The sequence below is a fragment of the Cloeon dipterum genome, chromosome 4 (assembly GCF_949628265.1).
Source record: "Cloeon dipterum chromosome 4, ieCloDipt1.1, whole genome shotgun sequence".
Taxonomy (NCBI): domain Eukaryota; kingdom Metazoa; phylum Arthropoda; class Insecta; order Ephemeroptera; family Baetidae; genus Cloeon; species Cloeon dipterum.
The window spans coordinates 31,307,452-31,329,356 of NC_088789.1; the positions used below are offsets into that span (position 1 = coordinate 31,307,452).

The following is a 21,905-nucleotide window of genomic DNA, read 5'->3' on the forward strand; positions in this document are numbered from 1 at the left end:
TTTGCGGGTTCAACCCTCAAACCCGCGACCCGCGCAAAGCACTATAACATACAACTTTCCATTTGTCATTTCCATCAAAATACAAACACCCTTGACCATTTCGGCATCTACCACCCTCAATCGCTGGTGCGCCACACTTGCTGAATAAAGATGAGGGAGCTTCAGGTCTTCCATATTCAGTTCACGATCGCCCGACCTAATTGTGCACTTTTTGATGATGTGTGGCGTGCAGTTCAAAGATAAAATTTTTAATCTGACTTTGTTGTTTTCAACAATTTTCATGACATCTGTGACGATACCAAATGTATTGTCTTTCAGTTGCACGCAAGAGTCACATTTGCGTGTACCCTTCTGACTCTCAAAAGTTCGAAGGACAAATCCTGACCACAGTGCTTTCTTGAAGTGCTTCCCTTCAGCATCTTCAGACGTTGGTGGGCCTCTTGTCTCAGGTGGTCCGACTTTGGTAGATTTGCCTTCTAAGAGTTGGGAAACGTACTCTTTTGTTTGTTGCCTCCTGAGCACTGTCTGTGCAATGTGAGGGAGCGATTCTCTCATGATTGCACGCTCCATTACCTGTTGTGCGGTAGCTTTCGTGCTGCTGATGTCTTTTTTGATGTCTGGGAACTTTCCTTCATACTGGTATGCCGAAAAGTTTTGTAACGGACCCATTCGAGCAACAGCCAATGGCCAGTGAAGAGACTGATGAAGGTTTGACGTCATGACCAGAGTTCCGTAGAGTGTCTCATATCCTTGAGAATGCTCCTCTAGGTAGGTTTGAGCAGTAATCAGATCAGTCTCCGTAATCGTGGACTGATTAAGGAGCCAATATGCAGCGACAAATCTGTAAAGCAAGTAAATATAATAATACAGATGGGTGTAAAGTGAAAGTATAGAACAGGCTGGAAATATTTATATTTAAGAGAAAATCAAATGACAAAAGATATACGTTTTAACTTCAGGGAAGAGATTTCATTTTTCTACTTAAATAAGAGTTTTGAAGATAAAAACAATTTTCGATTAATTTTAATTTGTAAAATTTAAAAAATTTACTTGCATAATTAAAAATTTAAGTAGATATAATTAGAAGATTATTAAGTATTTGGGCAGATTGCCGCATAAATACAGTATTATTTAATTATTTGCAATTATAAATAAGTTTTAGAAAAAACATTTACCTTGCCCAAACCGCTACATCTTTTGGCTTCTGTACCTCAATGAGCAATGGCACACTCAAGTGAAGAGTCCACAACTTTGCCTGGCTAGCTTTCCATGATTTAAAGTCTGTAAATTTTGTGAGCAATCTTGCATTTTTCAGAGTCGGCAGTCGCACCTCAGACATATTTTTGTCGAGGAGCATTCGCTTTGCAGGAGTGTAAATGTAGTAGTCTTGGCGAAAATTGCTTGTCCACAATTTCAGGACTGTTTTTGAGTGGCCTACATCAGCTAAAAAAGAGAATATCAATTTAAAAAAGTGTAATCTTCTATAATTAAATAAGTAATTTACCCGCGTGCATCTGCTCAACTCCAATATTTTCAGGGATGAGAAACCCTGGTAGATCCAGCAGAACGCTTTCATTTTGAACACCCTTGCAGGGCTCACCTGTGCTTAAGGCAGTGTCCAAATCCTCTTTCCAGGATACGTTAGTGCGTAGTGGCGCACATGGTTCTCGAAAAGTATACCTGGCAAATATCGTGTATTTATGAATGATAATCAATAGAAGCAAAAAGCAATAATTAACTGGTGTATAAATTTCAACGCTATATATATATATATATATATATATATATATATAAAATAGCTAGAGGGGCCACAAAAAGTCAAAAACTGAAAAGCGCGCAGCTTTAAAAATAGAAATATATTAATTGCTTTATGAATTTACTAGAGATGCACAAAGTAGTGGTTAAATATTAAAATATTTAATGTTCTCTCATTTTCTACGTACCTGTTGTACGACTGCCCAATGGCGTCGTTGGGGTGATAACACCAAGTGCATCCAAATTGAGCATTGTGTACGCATGACCCGATCATCTTGGGTCTCGCGACCGAGTCTGCGACTGCTGTGAGTGGGAAAATTTTACAGTTTCTCGCTTCTCCGTTGTGGTCCGTCCACTGAATTCCTTTTTCAGCAATATACCTAGCCTCTTTAACAAAAGGCTGTAGAAGAACATTCATATCAGGCTCTTTTCGGCCCACCCAGATTGCTGCTAGCTTCACGTTTCGAGACCTAGAGATAGGGAATAAATAAAAGAGTTGCATATATTAATTATTAATTAGAGAGGGATCAAATAATATTTTTCTGTAGCTACTAAATTTAGAACTTTATAAACGAAAGCATGTAATATATTTATCAAGCAGTTATTCAGATTTATTAAATAAAGCTGCTGCGCAGAAAATCGACCATCAGCTTCTAGATCTGCGAGTATTTGTATTTTTGTCGTTAAATTATTATATTTTCAGAAAGTTGTGCCCTATTATTATTAGCCTGCATATGTATATATATAAAATTTAATGAAATACTTAGTCATATTTATTTAGCCATATTCATTCAACCACATATATATATACACATTTACCTCTCCGATTTTTTAATAAAGTTTGGAGCCAACATCAGAGCAAAAATGGATTTCTTCGAGGCTTCGAAAGCAGGTGCAGCATCCCCGAAAATGTTGTAACTATGAATGGAAGGTCCGAATTTTCCACGAAGCGAAGCGTGGATGCTTCCATCTGGGAGATCAGAAAAGACTTTCTCTTCTCCATCTGCCCTCACTAATGGCATTTCAGCAAAGTTTCCATCATAGCTCTCGCTATTCTTCTCAAGTGTTGATGACAAAATATTCTTCAGCTTGGCGGTAAAGAAGAAATTTTCTTCCTTTTCTGATTTTTTGATCAACTCATTGCATGATGGACAGAGTAACTTTTCTTCTTTCAATCCCACATATTTCATGCACTTCTTGCAAAAAACATGACATTCCATTGTGTCACTGGTTGCTTTGTAAAGTTTTTTCAACTTATACTGGTTGTCCGGAAAGTCATTAGTTCCAAGGAGAAGATTGAGTCCGCGGAAAATCTCGGTTTTCAAAGAGTCAGTAGAGTTGTGTTTAATGAGTATTGATAAAATGACAAGCGTCATATCTGCCACACTTGGACCATCATAGGAGGGTAAAGGGGGACCTGTGGCAACTTCAGAAAAGGAGCAGCGAAACTCTCGTTTTTGTCAAATTCCTCTGGTAGTGAGTCCTCATTTGACTCCTGAAATAATAATAATCATGGCATAAATTTTAATTTTTGGGAAATATATAATTTATGAGAAACTAAAGATTATAATTAAAGAAAATTCATTAATATTAATTGACGCATTTTCCCAGCAAAGTTTAAATTCCCAGTTTAAAATGTACCATAAAAGCAAAAATAATATGATGAAAGGTGAGCATTTAGCTATTAAAGTACCTCCTCTTGCTGCCCATTATTAATTTCTTCGTCGCTATTATCCTCGTCGACGTCGCTCTCATCAACTTCAGAATCATTGAGAGAGGAAACAGACGTCGTTGTAAAATCATCAGCATCGGCGTCAATCTCGGAGGAGGGAGAAGCTCGTCGTTCCATCTTGGCAAAATAATAATAATGAAAAACATCACAATAAATACTTTCTTCTTAATTTTAAACATTAAATGCAACTGTATTACTTCACATTCAGGCTCTTCTTCATAATGGCCATCATCGCTTTCTGGTGATGGTTGGTCATCGTTGTCACTGCATCTATCAACTCCTCTTTCATCATGCGTTATACGAGTCTGAGAATCTTCATCATTTTCACTTGCCTCACGGTCATATTCATCTCCCTTAAATTTTTTTAAATAAATTATATATTATTATTATTAACGTCTCAAAATTGATTTTCTTGTTTGTATTTTTATCAAACACATTAATATTAAATTTACTGTGGTATTTTCATTTTTTGTTATCATTTATAAACATTCATTTAAAATATATTTCAAAAATATGAACAAAAAAGTCATGTATTGTAACCATTTTCGATTCAATTTATTTGTTTGTTTCTCAGGTGATGATCTTCTCAAAATGCACACTTTCTGATTATTGAAAACAATAATGTAAAAAAATGCAAAAGGAAAAACAAACATTTATAACAATACAATCATAGTAGTTTTACAAAATGGAATTCCAAATAATATTCTAAAATGTGCCAAATAAAATTGTGTTACCTTCACGATAGTTCCATATTAATTTTTTTCTAAATTTCATAGATTTTTAAATTTTGCAAAAAGTTAATTGAAAATTTTAAAGTAATGAAATGAAAATAATTTTTTTAAGTATAATTACTGCAAAACCACAACCCCAAAAATTTCAACAGACTCATCAATCATTGCACACTAATCATCACTAATATTTATTTACAAATTAAATTTTTAAATTCCTCCTGCATACCAGTCAGAGGCCTATATAAATATTAGAATATTTTCTCATTATAATATTATTTGTATTTTCATTGAAAATTATGAAAAATTATTTTTTCACTTACCGGTGATGACATGTTATTAGTGGTCTCTTCTGCATAAGCTTGATCCATAGCTTGGGCTGCTTTCTTCCTCCAGTTATAAATTGTCTGCCTCGGCAATTTATTATTACTGTGCAACACACGGTAACTCTTCCTTTTTCGTGGTCCTGCTGAACCACTGCTTTCGAGTTGTTGATCCATTTTGGTCCTTTTATTATCAGAAGGAAACCAAAATGTAGATCAGTATATATGCTATATGCACAGGCAAACTCAAAACCAAAACAACAATCCATACGCAGATTCGTTCATATGGAAGCCCAGGCAGAATGCACGAACAACCAGCGCGCGCTTTCTAGGTAAATTAATTTAGCGGGCAAAGCGTTGCACACACAGAAGCCAATCAGCGTTGAGTGTCGATTTGGTCTCCAGACGCCACCGCAGACCGCACACTACTGCATTGCTTCCTTACCTCACGATCGGTAATTTCATTATTGTTGTCTCGCACTCTGTTCCGGCTAAAATATTCGCCGAAATCACTCTTGCGATCAAAACAACGAGATAGTCGTGACAGTGAATGTAGAAGAAAACGGACTACATCTTCTTAATAATAAATTACCGACTCTTGTTGGAAACACAATAAGCAAGGTTAGTTCCTAAATAAGTGTTGATTATGTATTTTTTGTTTGTGTCAATGCATGTCCCGAATTTTAAGTGCGCGCAGTTATATTTGCGAAGTCACACATGTAAATAATTGAAGATAAACTGTGTAAATGTATGTACATGCACACATGATAATGCATGAACATGCATGCATGAATGTACTTTGTGCATGTTTCGTAAATGCATGTACTTTGTGCATGTGTAAATGGATAATTATATAATGACATAGATATGCACAAAAAATGCATATTGCACATACATGCATGTACATATTGCATTTATTTACATGCATGTACATAATGCATTTACATGCATGTATGTACATAATGCATTTACATGCATGTATGTACGTAATGCATTTACGTGCATGTATGTACATTAATGCATTTACATGCATGTATGTACGTAATGCATTTACGTGCATGTATTTACATAATGCATTTACATACATGCATGTACATAATGCATTATTTACTTGCATGTATGTACATAATGCATTTACATGCATGTAAATATGTACATAATGCATGTACATGCATGTGTACATAATGAATGCACGTGCATGTGTACATAATATTGCATGAATATTGCACATACATTTACATGCATGAATGAATATGCATACTTAATTAAAGCACTGAATTCTGACCAAAAGTCTCAATTGGATTGTTATTTTTGTTGATTTTATTCTGTGTGCATGTTTTTGCTCAGCAGTGCAAAAAAGAATCAGAAACAGCAATAATGAATACTTAAATTTTGTTAATTATTTCGTCAATTTCATTTGTAAATGAATATGTTTTAATTATTTCTAATTCATAGGTTGCTCCAGTTAAACTTTTAATCATGACGAGCCAATCTCGACCTTCACCAGAGAAGGCTAATCAAGAAGGACGTAATTACGTCGTTATTGAATGGTTCCAGTCGAAAAAAACGCAAGTTTGTTTGGTTGACGAAGTAAACAATATGGATGATCCCCCAAAAAAAGGAACCAAGAAGTACAACGTGATTTCTGGAAAAGATAAAAGTGGCAGGCTTGAAACAAAACCAGCTCTGATTTTACATGGCCCAGGTAATTTTTAGTTTTTAACCATCTCTAAAGTAAGTTTTGTTTTTATTAATAATTATTTGTTAAATTAGGCACTTTTTGTGAAATGCAAGAGATGGAAAAATTGAGGAAACTTGACGCTGACTGTGTTTTCCCTGGAGAGAGACCCAAAAGGATCCGAAGGTTGCCTGCCAAAAATTTAGAAACTGCCGATGAGGAAGATAGACCGAGATCTCCGTCAAAGAAAATGGGGAAAAAAGCGGTATATATAAATATATCTATATATTTTTATCAATTGTGTTGCATGTTTCATTATATTAATTTCTAGCATGGAACCAGTAACATGCAAATTGATCTGTTAAATGCAATATCAAGAGCTAAAGAGGTGAATTTGCCAAGCGATGAAGACGAAAACAACACCTCTCTTGATGGTCCAGGAGCCACTCAAGAAAATCTGGGCAAAGAACGCAAGAAAGCGAGCAAGAAATGCAGTACTCAAGAGAAAAGGGCGCCAAAGACGAACACTGTGACTAAGACTGGAGCTGCTAATAAGGACACCACCACCCAGAAAGTCAATATTCACAGTTCCCAAGAGAGGAGCAGGCCTCTGGCCAAATCCGCTGGTTCCATGAGGCTGGACGGAGGTCGTGGAAATAACAGGCCGACTGCTGGATCGTCTAAGATGTAATGATATCAAATTATTTGATTTTTGCAATTGGTAATTTTGTTTCTACAAATGAAAGGCCTGAGAAAGGAAAGGAGAAGGTTCAGTTTACTGAGAGTTTAGCAGCAGGAACCGGTGATGGAGAAGATAGCGACACCTCTTTTGATGGTCCAGGAGCAACCCAAGAAAATGTGGGCAAAGAAAGCAAGAAAGCAAGCAAGAAATACAGTACTCAAGAGAAAAGGGCGCCAAAGACGAACACTGTGACTAAGACTGGAGCTGCTAAGAACACCACCACCCAGAAAGTCAATATTCACAGTTCCCAAGAGAGGAGCAGGCCTCTGGCCAAATCCGCTGGTTCCATGAGGCTGGACGGAGGTCGTGGAAATTACAGGTCGACTGCTGGATCGTCTAAGATGTAATGATATCAAATTATTTGATTTTTGCAATTGGTAATTTTGTTTCTACAAATGAAAGGCCTGAGAAAGGAAAGGAGAAGGTTCAGTTTACTGAGAGTTTAGCAGCAGGAACCGGTGATGGAGAAGATAGCGACACCTCTTTTGATGGTCCAGGAGCAACCCAAGAAAATGTGGGCAAAGAAAGCAAGAAAGCGAGCAAGAAATGCAGTACTCAAGAGAAAAGGCCGCCAAAGACGAACACGGTGACTAAGACTGGAGCTGCTAATAAGGACACCACCACCCAGAAAGTCAATATTCACAGTTCCCAAGAGAGGAGCAGACCTCTGGCCAAATCCGGTGATTCCATGAGGCTGGACGGAGGTCGTGGAAATTACAGGTCGACTGCTGGATCGTCTAAGATGTAATGATATAAAATTATTTATTAAAATTTAGCTTTTTCAATTGGTAATTCTATTTTACACATGTCACAGGCTTGAGAAGGAGCATGACGAAGATGCTGACAGCACAGATCATCGTGAAGTTGAGACACATTCATCCGAAGAAAGACGGCGTCAGATTCAAAGAGGTAAAAATTATAAATGATCATTTTTTATATTATGCACTTAAATTTAATTCTTAGAGTGGTCATCTGATGGCCTTTTTTCTGATTGGGATGACGCTGTCGTTCAAGGTGCGATAAATATATATCTGTTAGCGGGCAAAATAAGGGCTATTCACCCAACTGTTTAATTGATTTTTATTGTAGGTGAGAGCAGTCACGAGGTTGACCCTTTACCATCAAGGTCGTCTCAGTTTGTGGGTAAAAAACCAAGTCTGGCCAGTGAAGGTGAAGTTTTGTTTTTTATTTATTTTTATGTATATAATAAATCTCAAATTTAGACCGATCTTGTTGCTGCTCAGTGGAAATGCTACAGTTAATTCACGTGCTGGATAGCAAAATTGACCTGCTCCTTAAGTCCAGTGCTGCTATGAGAGGAACGCAAGCTGCTTCCGATGAACCTGATTTGCTACAGATTGTGTGCAACAATTACGTAAGTCAATTTTAATTTCAGTTTTCATATCATATTTTGATCCCAAATTTCATGATACAGAACTACATCGGCAATGGCTACGTGCTCCTGAGAGGAAGATACGCTTCGGTTGATATGTACACGAGTCAGCGTCCTGCGAGATTTGTCACTCAAATGACAAAGGCCGTGTTTGGAGATGACATTTTGAGCAGGTCCCGTCTGAATGCTGAGCGAGGAGACTTCCTTGCACTTGACTGCAAGCTCGTTGAGTGCATTTTCCGTAAGTGCCTCTCTCTTCTCCTTTTGGTTATCTGAATACTTAATTCTTTAGAGCTTGCTTTCACTGTGGTTATTATATGTTAGATTTTTTAGGCAAAAATATGCAGCTAATTTCAGGTCTGAGAAATTTTGAGATGGCTAAATTAATGTTGTACAGTTTGAGAGAGCGCAAAACACGTAGTTTTTCTTTGAAAATTTCACCATTTGCCATTTATTATCCTAAATCACGTGTAGGAGTTTTAAATTTTAAAATGCTTTGAGTTTAAAAAAAACCGAAAAGTCAATAAAGATAATTATTATTTTACGTGTTTATTATTTTTCTGTTTTGCTGCATGAAAGAATTTATTCTGTGAGGTGATGGATTATATTAAATCATATGAGCATAAAGGTAATCTTGCAAAACTTTTCTAATTTTAGTAAGCCAGAGAGCGTACTGCGAGATGAACAATCTCACCCCACTGACTATGGCAGCAACCAGAAGAATCGTTTCGAATGTTTGTCAGCGTGCTAATCCCAACACAAGTGTGTGGACCAGCCATGGCTATCGACAGTTGACAGAAGTTGTTCCCACTGCTGACTGTGATGATGGTGAGTAATTATTTAAATTGTGATCCTTTCTTTTAAATCTATATATTACTAGAATTGCTCAATGAAAGTAGAAATAATAGTACCACATTAAAATACGCATTAATTAATTTTTTAAAAATTGCCTTTCTAATTTGATACAATATCGTAAACAAATTTTATGCCGAAAATATCATACTTTCCGGCCAATCATCATTGAATCGTCGAGATAGATGCATATCATTGATTTTGTTTCTGGTTTCTGTGACGGTTTATTTGGATGGCAAAGATGAACCTGTTTTTTTTTAATTTTTGGGATTAGGCTATGGCAAATTTATCAGGAAAACGCGAGTTGCACTTTTTTTAAATTAATGTACATCTCAATTGATTTGTTTTTAGCTAGCCACACAGACACAGAATGATCCGCAGCTTATGAGGTGAGAAGTTACTCCAAAAAGTTTATTTTTGTATTTTGAAAATCGGTATCAATAAAATACAGCAATTTAGGTTCCTAAAAATGCAAATTTTATTCAAAATATTGCCATTTATGGTTTTCAAGCAAAGCTGTTTCATATGTTTAAGCAATATTATCGCTCAATCTTATTTAATAATTTTAATTAATTTATTCTTTAATTATTTTCTCGTTTGCATTTCATGAGTTCATTAATTTTGGAATTTTCTGTAAGAGCAAAGACACCTAAGACAGGCAAAAACTTTAAAGCAGCAAAACATTTCCTTTTATTGAGAAAAAAATGAGCTTTTTTAGATCATGTAATTAACACACAGCTTTTATGAATTTAATACAATGCTTAAAAACGTATTAGTGAATTTAAATCCCCTGTTCAGTTATAACGCGCTTGGCTTGGCTAGATAGCATATTTCTTGCTTCTTGCTCATTACCACTTCCATTATTGCATAAAAAACATGCTCTTTTTTGGTTGCAGTTATTAACGAACAAGAAATATGCATACTTGAGCCATTCTGGCTCATTTTTATTTTCGATCGCTCATTTATTTGGAACATTCCTGCTCTCCACCTCAATTCTCGTGATTTGCTGGCTAAGGCGTGCATATTTCTTGCATGTAAACGCTTTTTGCTTTTTATTGCCTCCTCATATTGTTGCAATAATGCAAGCGTTAATGTGCAATAAAAATGAATTGACTGTCAAGTCAGTGCTAGCGCGTTTCAGCAGTAAATGGGATTAAAAAAAACTAATTTGAATCAAACGGGAGGGAGTACAGAGCTGCAATTGTGAGCATGAATGAGCCAGAATAATCCTAGAAACGAACTGAGGTTGCGAGCAACAATGTTTAAAAAAGTGTCTATATATGAGCGAGCAACAGAGGCGTTTTTGAGCGAGTAGCTTGAGCAGATAAAAGCACCTTTGAGCGATAAAAAGCACAAATGAGCCAGAAAAATCCTAGCGAGCAAGAAAGAGCCAATATGTTCCATATACGTGCCTAAATGAGCGAGCAACAAAAGCGTTTTTGAGCGAGCAGCAAGGGCAGCAGAAAGCAGCATTGAGCGAAAAATAGCAGAAACGAGCCAGGAACCGAACTTAGGTTGCGAGCAAGAAAGAGCAAGAATGTCCCAAATACGTGTGTAAATGAGCGAGCAAGAAAGAGCGGCAAAAAGCCGCTCAGAATTTTCTGCTGGGTATAGCATATAATATAAATTTATTTCAATTCATGCAGCACTAATAAAAAATCACAAAAATGAATTGACGAAACTTTGATACAGCATAATAATTATCGATACAGAACATTGCAGATTGGACGTAAAATGTTCGTGCTGATTTGATAGTAAATAAGACATGTACTGGGTCACCTATGATTCGTCTGTGCGCACTGAAATCAGGAAGTGATCTCCTATACTCATATACTTTCTCAACAAACAGTTTTCACTTCCATATTTCTGATTAGTTTACAACTGGCACCATCACAACGATCAATGAAATAACTTACAAAATTATATTACATTTTATTGCAAAGATTGATTCAAAATATTTGTATTCATCAAGAATAAATGGAGCATAACAATTGACTAAACAGAACATTTAGAGAAGAAAATTTAAAAATTTGAAAGGGTATTTAAACGGAAAATCTTTTAGCTCTTATTCCTAACTCATTGTAGAGTAACGTAACTTGCCATCGTCAATAATGCAACAAAATTTGAATCCTTTCGTAGCAAATAATTTCATCATTTCCTTGTCTCCTCTTTCAGCGACCATTTCCTCGACAGATCGAGAATCTAGTCCAAGTTTTGCAATTAAGCCAGGAAACGTTTCAATCAGGTATTTGGCACTTTCTACTTTGTTATTGCAAACACAGAAGTGCAACAGATTTTCCCCATTTTTTATCACTTTTATATCCGCACCAAGTCTCACCAATTCTTCGGCAGCAACAATGTTGTTAACATAAAAGGCCTGGTGCAGTGGTGTGAACCCATATTTGTCTTTTCTGTTCACATCGAGTGAATACTTGTTGACGAGAAACGTAATAATTTGCTTTCCATGAGACTTATTGCACGCAGCGAGATCCAAAACTGACGATTTTTGTTTTCCGGCCAAAGCACGAGGGTCAAGGCCGCATTCGTCCACCAACCATTTGCACGTATCCAGGTCTGCATGCATTGCTGCGATGTGAAGAGATGTGTATCCATCCCCCCGGAGGTCTTTTACCAGATTTCGATTCATCTCTTGTACAAATTTAGCTCCTTTTATTATATTCTTCCTCAGGCAGTAGTGCATTATATTTTCCAAATAGCAGGATTCGTTGATGGCGACGCATTTTATTGTTAGGTCTGCACCAAGTCTCACCAATTCGGCCGCAGTAACAATGTTAGCTGAAATGGCGGAGTGTAGTGGTGTTAACCCCTTCTTGTTTTTTCTATTCACATCAAGCGAATACTTGTTAACCAAAAATGTAATAATTTCTTTTCCATGAGATTTGTTGATGGTAGCTACTTCTAAAACTGAAACTTTTTCTTTTCCAGCCAAAGCATGAGGGTCAAGACCACACTCGTCCAACAACCATTTGCACATGTCCAAGTCTGCATACATTGCTGCGATGTGAAGAGATGTGTATCCATCCCCGCGGAGGTCTTTTACCAGATTTCGATTCTTCTCTTGTAAAAATTTAGCACTTTCCATTTTGTTCCAACTTACGCAGCAGTGCATTAAATTTTCCAAATTGCTAGAGTCATTGGTGATCCGTTTTACTGTTAGGTCTGCACCGAGTTGAAACAATTCTTCGGCAATATCGATGTTTTCTTTGTGTAAGGCATAGTGGAGAGGCGTGAACTCAAGTTTGTCTTTTGCGTTCACGTCAAAGCTATGCTCGGAAACAAAATACCGCACTAGTTCTTTGCCGTGCGATTTGTTCATTGCGGCACAGTGCAGCACGCTGTCCTCGTATTTATCCTTTGTTAAAGATCGAACGTCGACACCTTCATTCAAAAGCCACTTGCACATGTCAAGATCGCCGAGGATAGCTGCAAGGTGAATCGCTGACCTTCCAGTCACACCAAAAAGCCCTTTATCCTGTTCCAGTACCATATTGGCTAAAATCGAACGGTACCCTGACTCAGATGTAGCCAGTTTGGATCTCATGTCAGTAAGTTTGTTAAATCTGTTCAAGTCCATTATCCTGTCGGCTATATGATAAAATATAAGAATTCTCAAATTAAAATTAGCTTTTATCACCTACTTTTTGTAAGTTTTCCGTGACACTACTTCAACAGCGAGCTTCAACAGCGACGAAAGAACTGAGGTTTTAATGTTTTAGTGCTTTGCTTTTGAAACTAACCTATGTTTTGAAACTCTGCTATTCATAACAACTTTTCTTCAAGAATTTTTTAGAAAATTGTTTTTAAATTGTGGTATTTTCTTCTACAGGTTTGTTTTGAAAGGAATAAAAATTAAATTTCTTCTCTTAATAGCAATGAGATATTTACAAAAGAGATTGATTTATCTACATTTAATTTATTTAACTGGTATTGTTATATATCAACATCATAATTATAAAAAAGGAATCACGACTTTACGTATTATCTTTTAATTATATTTATAAATGTGAATTCCTATTTTGTAACGAATAAACATGATTTTGAAATTTTAATTCCCTGCGTATCAACATTATCTTTTTATAAAAATATCGAAAATATAAAGTTATTTGGTACGATACTGAAAAGATTATTGCAATCGCTTATTTAATTTTCTTCAAAGAATTATATGAAACAAAAATATGTATTATTGTAGTTTATTATTGCTTTAAATTATAGTGTTTTTGACATAATTAGAGCGACACTATTTAATGAGGAACGGGTTTCTAACTACAAACAAAACAAAAATTATAATTAAAACCTAAAAATCACACGATGCTTTTAACTATAATCGGGTCATACCTCAGCCAAAGAGCACTTGTCTTATGTCCTGTTATGGTGAATCATGTCTAACGCTAATTTTTCCACCTTACTTGTAACTATTCAATCTGATATCACTCATGTTAAACAACTTTATATCTGCAAATTTTGCAGTGCTAATAAATTTACATCTCCAATATCAATAATAACAGGTCTTAGTATTTAAATTATTTTAATTGTGCTTTTTATCCGATTATTTTTGCGTTATCACAAAAGTTCCTCTAGTCTATACGTCAATAAAATTGCTTAATATTTTATATTATCTTTATTCAGTAAAAATATTCGAATTCTATTAAAGATAAAATGCAAAACAATCAATCTACTTGAAAAGCTTTCGTTTTTAAGTAGATTTTGTATTCCCTACAATAATTAGCTGTTAACGAATATTTCCTAAATTTGAAAACAAAATTTCCACACAATTCAGGACAAAATATGTTATGACGAGTAAGAAAAGTTTCAAAAACAAAGCACATACACGTCACAAATTCAGTTGTTTCACTGCCATCAAAGCCAAAGCACGCTGATGTCAATTTAAGTTGTGTCAAGGGAATACTGTTTAAAGTAAGTGTAAAAAGCTAATTAATTATAATTTGATAAAAATCTACTATCTCTATCATTCAGCCGGCAGGATGGAATCGGACGAGTTCAAGAAGTTCACTCTCGTGAAATCCGTTCTTGCTGCATCATACAGCACTGTCAATAATCAATCACCGTTCAGCGATTTCCTAAGAGACTTGACTCCTCTGCAGGTTGCTGCGATGATCGATGGAGTCGATATGTGTCGAAATCTCGTTGAAAAAGGCGCCGATGTCTATGTTAAATGTGGAGAACTCGGCGCCACTCTTTTGCACTGCGCGGCCCTGAACGAGAAGCACGGACTGGAACTGATTGATTACTTTTCATCTCTTGGATTGAAGCTGAACGCAAAGGACAAGTTTGGAAATGAACCACTTGAATACGCAATCAGGGTGAATAATTCGAGGATCGTACAGAACTTACTTCCACAAAAATACCCAAAAGAAGAGAATAGCAAGGACAAATCTGAGTCACAATACCATTCAGATTTGGCAAAATTGATGCTGGAACAGGAAAAAGGGCTTGTTACTGATTTTGGTGAGACTGGAAGGTCAGCGATCCACCTGGCAGCTATGCTCGGCGATCTTGACATGTGCAAGTTGCTTTTGAAAGAAGGCGCCGACGTTCGATGTTTAACAAAGAATGAATTTGAGGACAGCGTGCTTCATTGTGCCGCATTCAACAAATCGCACGGCTCAGAACTTGTGCAGTATTTCGTTTCCGAGCATAGCTTTGACGTGAACGCAAAAGACAAACTTGGGTTCACACCTCTTCATTGTGCCTTGTACAAGGAAAACATAGAGATTGCCGAAGAATTGTTGAAATTCGGTGGAGACCTAACAGTAAAACGGGTCACCAATGACTATACCAATTTGGAAAATTTAATGCACTACTGCTTAAGGTTGAACAAAATGAAAAGTGCTAAATTTTTGCAACAAAAGAATCGATATCTGGTAAACGACATCCGCGGGGATGGATATACCTCTCTTCACATCGCAGCAATGTTTGCAGACTTGGTCATGTGCAAATGGTTGGTGGACGAATGCGGCCTTGACCCTCGTGCTTTGGCTGGAACTAAAAAAATTTCAGTTTTGGATGATGCTGCGTGCAACAAATCTCACGGAAAGGAAATTATTACATTTTTCGTTAACAATTATGCACTCGATGTGAACGGAAATGACAAATTGAGAAACAGGCCACTGCACCACGCCTTCTACAATAACAACATTGTTGCTGCTAATGAATTGGTGAGACTGGGCGCGGATTTAAGACTTAAAAGAAGAAAAATAAATTTTTTAGAATTCAGTATTTACTATGACAAAGTGGAAAGTGTCAAATACCTGATTGAAAAACTTCCTGTTCTGATTGCAAAGGCCAGATATTCGATTGTTCCACTAGTGAAAAAACACGCAGGAGATGAAATGAAGAAAATGTTAGTTGAGAAAGGATTTTCTCTATAGTGGTGTTTGATAATGCTCTCTAAAATCTAACTCCTTGTTTGTAAAAATCTTGCATACGCATTTTTCATGTGTTATATTTGAAGCTATTTGTCAAAAACTTTTTGATTATATTTATTTTGTACGAAACAAATTGAAATGTAAAGTATGCTAAATTTAATAAAATTACAGATTACTTCACCCATGGAAATGAAAGTATTGTAATTAATCCCCTTTCTTGCCAAAAGAAAATGTTTAGACAAAAAACTAAATCTTGCAATACATTCTACATGTTGTCGAAAAGCCATTTCTTTCAATTTATTTTGACAGCGATATCATACAAAACATAATGGCATAATTATACTGTTTGCTAAACCTAATAAAAAAGCTAATAATATATTTTAAATTAATATCTATCCATATAGGTAATCCTACTGTTTTCAAGTTGTTTTGTGTTAATTAATAATAATATGCATTCAATAAATTTTTCATTGTTTTGAAGTTAAAAATAAAAATATATTTCTACAAAGTTAATTTTAGACCTATTAATTGTATGACTTGTAGTCTTAATTTTTCTTTTTAACTGTTTATTCTTGTAATTATTTCCTGATTAAAACTGATTGATTTAGCGATAAGTCAGAGTAAGATACGCTTGAATGTATATCATAATATAAATTTATTTCAATCAAAGCAACACAAAATATCAAATATGTGTCCCAATGGAATCATTTCAAATTGACAAAACATTTAAACTAAATTCTAATTTTGTAAAATATAATTATCAATACAGCATAATGCAGATTGGACGAATAGTTTGCGTGCAAATTTGATAGTAAATTCTTTACTTGAGTAAATAAGATAAGTATACTAGCTGTTTCATATCTCTGATTCGTCTGTGCGCACTGAAATCAGGCAGTGGCTACCATTTACGTCCAAAACACATACTTTCTCAACAAGGTTTCTTCATTTCCATCTAATTAATATAAAACTAACACCTAATGTTAGTAAAATTTGGTTGAATCTGATCAACTCCACTATATCCTTGCCAGCTATATGATAAGATATTAGATTTTTCAAATTGAAATTAGCTATTATCACCTCTACCTTTGTAAATTTTCCGTGAACACTACTTGAACGGTGAGCTTTAACCGCAACGAAGCAACTGGGGTGGAAATGTCTTAACGCTTTATTGCTTTTGAAGCTTATTTCGTATGTTTTGAAACTTAGCTTGTCATAGTAAATTTTCTCCGTGATATGTTCTTTTTAAAACTTGTTTTTAAATTGACTGTTGAAAAATATTATCTTAAATTCAAATCAAATTACTATCATGCAATGTATAGAAAAAAATGTTTTGAAAAGTAGTAAAAGTTTTAAAGCTCACGAAAGCTATTTAAAGCAAAGTTCAAACAAGTTTCCACCTCAGTCGTTGCGCCGCTGTAAAAGCTATAACTGTTGGAACAGTGTCCCGGGAAAATTATTTCAAGTAAGAGAAAACTGGCTTATTAATATTTAAAAATTAATTTATTGTAAAATACAGCACACAGGATGGACTCAGACGAATTTAAAAAATTAATTATCATAAAATCCGCACTGACTGAATGGTATACTGTGAACAAGAAAACGTTCATCGACTTCCAAAGAGACTCATTGACTCCTCTGCAGGTCGCCTCGATGATCGATGGAGTCGATATGTGTCGAAATCTCATTGAAGAAGGCGCCGATGTCAATGTTAAATGTGAAGAACTCGACGCCACGCTGATGCACTGCGCTGCCCTGAACGAGAAGCACGGATTGGATCTGATTGATTACTTTTCATCTCTTGGTTTGAAGCTGGACGCAAACGACAAGTTTGGAAATGAGCCACTTCAATACGCAATCAAAATGAATAATTCAAAAGTCGCCGAGAAACTGCTCCAGCCGAAATGCCCCGAAGAAGAGAACAACAAGGACAAATCTGAGTCAAGATATACCACTCAATTTTAGCCAATATGGTGCTGGAACAGGATAAAGGGCTTTACATTGATTTTGGTGAGACTGGAAGGTCAGCGATCCACCTGGCAGCTATGCTCAGCGATCTTGACATGTGCAAGTGGCTTTTGAGCAAAGGCGTCGACGTTCGATGTTTAACAAAGAATGCATTTGAGGACAGCGTGCTTCACTGTGCAGCAATGAACAAATCGCACGGCAAAGAACTGGTGCGGTATTTCGTTTTCGTGCATAACTTTGACGTGAACACAAAATACAAACTTGGGTTCACGCCTCTTCATTGTGCCCTGTACAAGGAAAATATTGAGACTGCCGAAGTATTGTTGACCCTTGGTGCAGATCTAGCAGTGAAGCGAATCACCAAAGACTCCAATAATTTGGAAAATTTATTGCATTGCTGCTTAAGGTGGAACAAAATCAAAAGTGCTAAATTTTTGCAACAAATGAATCAAAATCTGGTAAATGATATCAGAGCGGATAAAAAAAATTCACTCCATATCGCAGCATTTCTTGCAAGCTTGGAAATGTGCAACTGGCTGGTGGAAGAATGTGGCGTTGATCCCCGAGCATACGCAGGAAGACCAAAATTTTCAGTTTTGGATGAAGCTGCGTGCAACAAGTCTCACGGAAAGAAAATTATTTCATTTTTCGTCAAAAAGTATTCACTCGATGTGAACAGAAGAAACGAAAAGGGGTTAACACCACTGCACCAGGCCCTTTATTGTAACAACATTGGTGCTGCCGAAGAATTGGTAAGACTGGGCGCAGATTTAAAAGTTAAAAAAGGTTCGGAAAGCTTATTACATTACAGTATTCGCAATGACAAAGTTGAGAGTGTCAAATTTCTGTTCGAGAAGCAACCTGTCCTATTTGGAGAGGCAGGTAATTCGATAGTTTCACTAGCCAAAAAACATGCAGGCAAAGGAATGAAATCATTTCTAGTTGAGAAAGGATTTTTACCTGAAGTGTTGGCTCAATGAATCCACATAATAATGTTGCAGTGAGAAAAAATCATTCAAAATAAAATCGTGAAAATATAACGATGTATTCTATTCTGTATTGATCCTATAGGTAATTTTATGTCTTTATTATCTGTTCTTACCATTCATAAAATATATAGCATATTTTCATAATGGAAATTTTCTCGCTTTTGGTGCTACAGTCGAATTCCTGAATTGTATGTATTCTTATAAATAAATAAAAGCTTAAAAGCATCAGAATGACGATAATATTCATTGCGAAAAAAGTTTAGACATTGAATATTGGAGCGATATACATATGCAAGTCTTAGAGTTTGTTTTGATTTGTCAGGAATTATAGCAGTGGAGTTAGACAATTCATTTTTCCTTGACCTAATATATGGATGAGGTAATCGCGCACAATGCTCATTTTTACAAATATATATTATGAAAAATATAATCATTTTTTGCGATTCTTACTTTGGGCAGCTAGAAATATATCCAGGGTATTCCTTGTTATTGCTCTATAGGAAAGAATTATGAAGAGCAGTGGTTTCCTATATTATGAATTTATAATTAAAGTTGATGCTGCGTTGGCTGCGTGTGTGATGGACTGCGACTTGATGGGTATTAATTGGAAAAGTGTAGACTTGGCTGCGTGGCTGAATTTGAATAGTTGGGCCTCGGAGAATAGGATGGAATAAAGACTCGGACGTGTCCGAGTGGGTGTGTCAGGGACTTGGTTGAAGCGGGGTGCAACATCCAAAGTGTTTACCTCTTGCCTGGCGTGCGATCGACTACATCTTGGAAGGAAGCAACATCGTCCTGCTGCGATGGCGACCTTTACGTCTTACAGGCTCGTCGTCCAGATTGTCCTCAGGGCTGGTCCGGTCGTCTTGGCTGCTGCAGGAATTCTCTCTCTTTTGAATTGTGTCGCATCGCTTTATATATGCATATTAACAATGTGATTTGTCTGTCATGTGTTGAAATTGATATTGTTTGACGGAATGTAGGTGTCCCTACAGCTCTAATGTAGTAAAAGTGGCAAGAAGCTGCTTATATTTTATGTAAAATCAATTGCATAACGGGCAAGCTGTGCTTGAAAGAGACCTTTTCAAATTTAATTTTAATTAATTTATTTAGAAATTATGAAACCTTAGAGTGCATTAATTATTAATGAACTTCAGTACCTATAGTCGGCTGCGAATTGAATTGATATTGTTATATTTTTGTGTGGTTTGCGTAATCTGAAAGTTGAATGTTTTCAAGGGCAAAATTTTGCATTTCTTTTTTTAAATTTTGTTTCGTCTTTAAAAAATCATATTAATGCATCATATATAATGAAAAGAGGGCTCATCTCATAATTAATTCAAGAAAAATAAATAAAATTAAATTTGTATTCGACTTTAAAATTAAGTAATCATTAACTGACCATATAAAAGTTCAAAACATTATTTAATTATCACTACCGTTGTCAAGATTGATTTCAAACACACGATAATGGTATGTTTAAAAATATTTTTTCTTTTTAAACTTGATTTTAAACTGATATTAGCTTTCAAATTAAAATTCTGCGAAGTGAGTTAATAAATGAAAATATATGTAATCATATTTCATTTTATTACATCCTAAATAGTTTCATTCATAACAAACACATCGAGTTTATCAAACAAAACGGTTAGAAGTTGGAATAACATGCGTTAAAGAAATTTATACAATTTTGGAAGATACATCTCGTGGATAATCTCTCAAATTCATTTAATCTTATTCCCTATTCATTGCCTCCAGAAAACACCTTTTCATCCTTTTTAAATTTGAATCCTTTCTCATTTAGTAGATTCATCATTTCCTTGTCTCCTTTTTCAGCGGCTATTTCAACGATATTTTTTCCACCTGGTCCAGCCTCTGCAATTAAGCCAGGAAGCTTTTCAATCAGATATTTGACACATTTTACTTTGTTTTTGCGAACATTGTCGTGCAACAGATTTTCCGGTCCTCTTTTCACTGTTAAATCCGCGCCAAATCTCACCAATTCTTCGGCAGCAACAATGTTGTCATTATAAAACGCATGGTGCAGTGGTGTAAACCCATCTTTGTTTTTTCTGTTCACATCGAGTGAATACTTGTTGACGAGAAACATAATAATTTGCTTTCCATGAGACTTATTGCACGTAGCGACATCCAAAACTGACAATTTTTGTTTTCCGGCAAAAGCATGAGGGTCCATTCCGCATTCGTCCACCAACCATTTGCACATGTTCAAGTCTGCACGCTTTGCTGCGATGTGAAGAGTTGTGTATCCATCCCCGCGCAGGTCTTTTACCAGATTTCGATTCTTCTCTTGTACAAGTTTAGCACTTTTCAATTTATTCCAACTTACGCACCAGTGCATTAAGTTTTCGCATTTTCTGAAGTCATTGGTGACTCGTTTAACGGCTAGGTCTGCACCAAGGGTCAACAATACTTCGGCAGTCTCAATATTTTCCTTGTACAGGGCACAATGGAGAGGCGTGAACCCAAGTTTGTCTTTTGCGTTCACGTCAAAGCAATGCTCGGAAACAAAATACCGCACTAGTTCTTTGCCGTGCGATTTGTTCATTGCGGCGCAGTGCAGCACACTGTCCTCGTATTCATTCTTTGTTAAAGATCGAACGTCGACACCTTTGCTCAAAAGCCACTTGCACATGTCAAGGTCGCCGAGGATAGCTGCAAGGTGAATCGCTGACCTTCCAGTCTTACCGAAATTAGTAACGAGCCCTTTTTCCTCCTTCAGCAACATTTTGGCTAACTTTGAACGGAAGCGTGACTCCTTATTGAACAATTTCTTGTTCAGTTTGACCAATGCAGAACTTACGGCTTTTATGGCACTATTTTTCTTGAATTTTTTCGAGTTCATCCTGCTGGCTGTATTGCGTAGATATATAAGATTTAACAAATTATAATTAACTATTTATCCTTACTTTTTTAGTTTTCCGTGACACTACTACAACAGCGAGCTTCAACAGCGACGAAAGAACTGAGGTGGAAACGTGTTAGCACATTGCTTTTAAAAGCTTTCGTGTGTTTTGAAACCTTTTCTATATTTCATAACATATTTTTACTATTAATAGAGATTAGAAAATAATTGTCAACAGAGGTTATTTTGAAAGCAAAAAACAACGAAGGGAAAATTTCAACATAAACAAACGTCAAGAGCTTTTCAAATATATTTTAGTTTTGTTTACTTGTACTTTTATTAGAAATTCTTGATATAATCTTCCTAAAACAATTACATCGTTTTATATAGAAAGAAATGACTCATTGACGTGAATTCTCGTGGTTCCTTTCCGTTTTTGTCCTCGGTATCAACTCTCATCTTCAAAGAAGTGAAG

The 21,905-nt window shown here is 35.9% G+C and overlaps 5 protein-coding genes across 5 annotated transcripts; 3 read left to right on the plus strand and 2 right to left on the minus strand.

Moving 5' to 3' along the window:
• Nucleotides 1-9: 9 nt before the first annotated feature.
• On the minus strand, nucleotides 10-3,123 carry LOC135943794 (uncharacterized). Its single transcript, XM_065490458.1, has 5 exons — nucleotides 2,575-3,123; nucleotides 1,944-2,225; nucleotides 1,505-1,680; nucleotides 1,176-1,443; nucleotides 10-841 (listed from the first exon to the last, which is right to left on the minus strand). The coding sequence occupies exons 1-5, from the start codon at nucleotides 2,973-2,975 to the stop codon at nucleotides 10-12; spliced, it is 1,959 nt and encodes a 652-aa protein (XP_065346530.1). The 5' UTR covers nucleotides 2,976-3,123.
• A 2,762-nt stretch (nucleotides 3,124-5,885) lies between these two features.
• Nucleotides 5,886-9,971, plus strand: LOC135943795 (dentin sialophosphoprotein-like). Its single transcript, XM_065490459.1, has 12 exons — nucleotides 5,886-6,243; nucleotides 6,312-6,481; nucleotides 6,548-6,903; nucleotides 6,963-7,301; nucleotides 7,361-7,702; nucleotides 7,773-7,867; nucleotides 7,922-7,972; nucleotides 8,048-8,128; nucleotides 8,182-8,333; nucleotides 8,394-8,592; nucleotides 9,009-9,179; nucleotides 9,555-9,971. The coding sequence occupies exons 1-12, from the start codon at nucleotides 6,018-6,020 to the stop codon at nucleotides 9,575-9,577; spliced, it is 2,205 nt and encodes a 734-aa protein (XP_065346531.1). The 5' UTR covers nucleotides 5,886-6,017; the 3' UTR covers nucleotides 9,578-9,971.
• A 1,383-nt stretch (nucleotides 9,972-11,354) lies between these two features.
• On the minus strand, nucleotides 11,355-12,711 carry LOC135943796 (alpha-latrocrustotoxin-Lt1a-like). Its single transcript, XM_065490461.1, has 2 exons — nucleotides 12,322-12,711; nucleotides 11,355-11,405 (listed from the first exon to the last, which is right to left on the minus strand). The coding sequence occupies exons 1-2, from the start codon at nucleotides 12,709-12,711 to the stop codon at nucleotides 11,355-11,357; spliced, it is 441 nt and encodes a 146-aa protein (XP_065346533.1).
• Nucleotides 12,712-14,206: 1,495 nt separating this feature from the next.
• Nucleotides 14,207-17,572, plus strand: LOC135943797 (serine/threonine-protein phosphatase 6 regulatory ankyrin repeat subunit A-like). Its single transcript, XM_065490462.1, has 2 exons — nucleotides 14,207-15,400; nucleotides 17,207-17,572. The coding sequence occupies exons 1-2, from the start codon at nucleotides 14,207-14,209 to the stop codon at nucleotides 17,570-17,572; spliced, it is 1,560 nt and encodes a 519-aa protein (XP_065346534.1).
• A 5-nt stretch (nucleotides 17,573-17,577) lies between these two features.
• LOC135943798 (putative ankyrin repeat protein RF_0381) lies at nucleotides 17,578-18,134 on the plus strand. Its single transcript, XM_065490463.1, has 2 exons — nucleotides 17,578-17,981; nucleotides 18,080-18,134. The coding sequence occupies exons 1-2, from the start codon at nucleotides 17,578-17,580 to the stop codon at nucleotides 18,132-18,134; spliced, it is 459 nt and encodes a 152-aa protein (XP_065346535.1).
• Nucleotides 18,135-21,905: the final 3,771 nt, after the last annotated feature.

Excerpts from the sequence above, each read along its gene's own strand:
- LOC135943794 (XM_065490458.1), bottom strand. The coding sequence starts at position 2,975 with ATGGAATGTCATGTTTTTTGCAAGAAGTGCATGAAATATGTGGGATTG. Across the intron at positions 1,681-1,943 it reads ATTGGGCAGTCGTACAACAG|GTATACTTTTCGAGAACCAT; the intron begins GTACGTAGAAAA and ends GATATTTGCCAG. Across the intron at positions 1,444-1,504 it reads AGTTGAGCAGATGCACGCGG|CTGATGTAGGCCACTCAAAA; the intron begins GTAAATTACTTA and ends TCTCTTTTTTAG.
- LOC135943795 (XM_065490459.1), top strand. The coding sequence starts at position 6,018 with ATGACGAGCCAATCTCGACCTTCACCAGAGAAGGCTAATCAAGAAGGA. Across the intron at positions 6,482-6,547 it reads AGAAAATGGGGAAAAAAGCG|CATGGAACCAGTAACATGCA; the intron begins GTATATATAAAT and ends ATTAATTTCTAG. Across the intron at positions 7,302-7,360 it reads ACTGCTGGATCGTCTAAGAT|GCCTGAGAAAGGAAAGGAGA; the intron begins GTAATGATATCA and ends TACAAATGAAAG.
- LOC135943796 (XM_065490461.1), bottom strand. The coding sequence starts at position 12,711 with ATGGTACTGGAACAGGATAAAGGGCTTTTTGGTGTGACTGGAAGGTCA. Across the intron at positions 11,406-12,321 it reads AAAATTTAATGCACTGCTGC|ATTCTCGATCTGTCGAGGAA; the intron begins GTAAGTTGGAAC and ends AACTTGGACTAG.
- LOC135943797 (XM_065490462.1), top strand. The coding sequence starts at position 14,207 with ATGGAATCGGACGAGTTCAAGAAGTTCACTCTCGTGAAATCCGTTCTT. Across the intron at positions 15,401-17,206 it reads TTGTTGCTGCTAATGAATTG|AAAACGTTCATCGACTTCCA; the intron begins GTGAGACTGGGC and ends ACTGTGAACAAG.
- LOC135943798 (XM_065490463.1), top strand. The coding sequence starts at position 17,578 with ATGGTGCTGGAACAGGATAAAGGGCTTTACATTGATTTTGGTGAGACT. Across the intron at positions 17,982-18,079 it reads TTATTGCATTGCTGCTTAAG|CATTTCTTGCAAGCTTGGAA; the intron begins GTGGAACAAAAT and ends TCCATATCGCAG.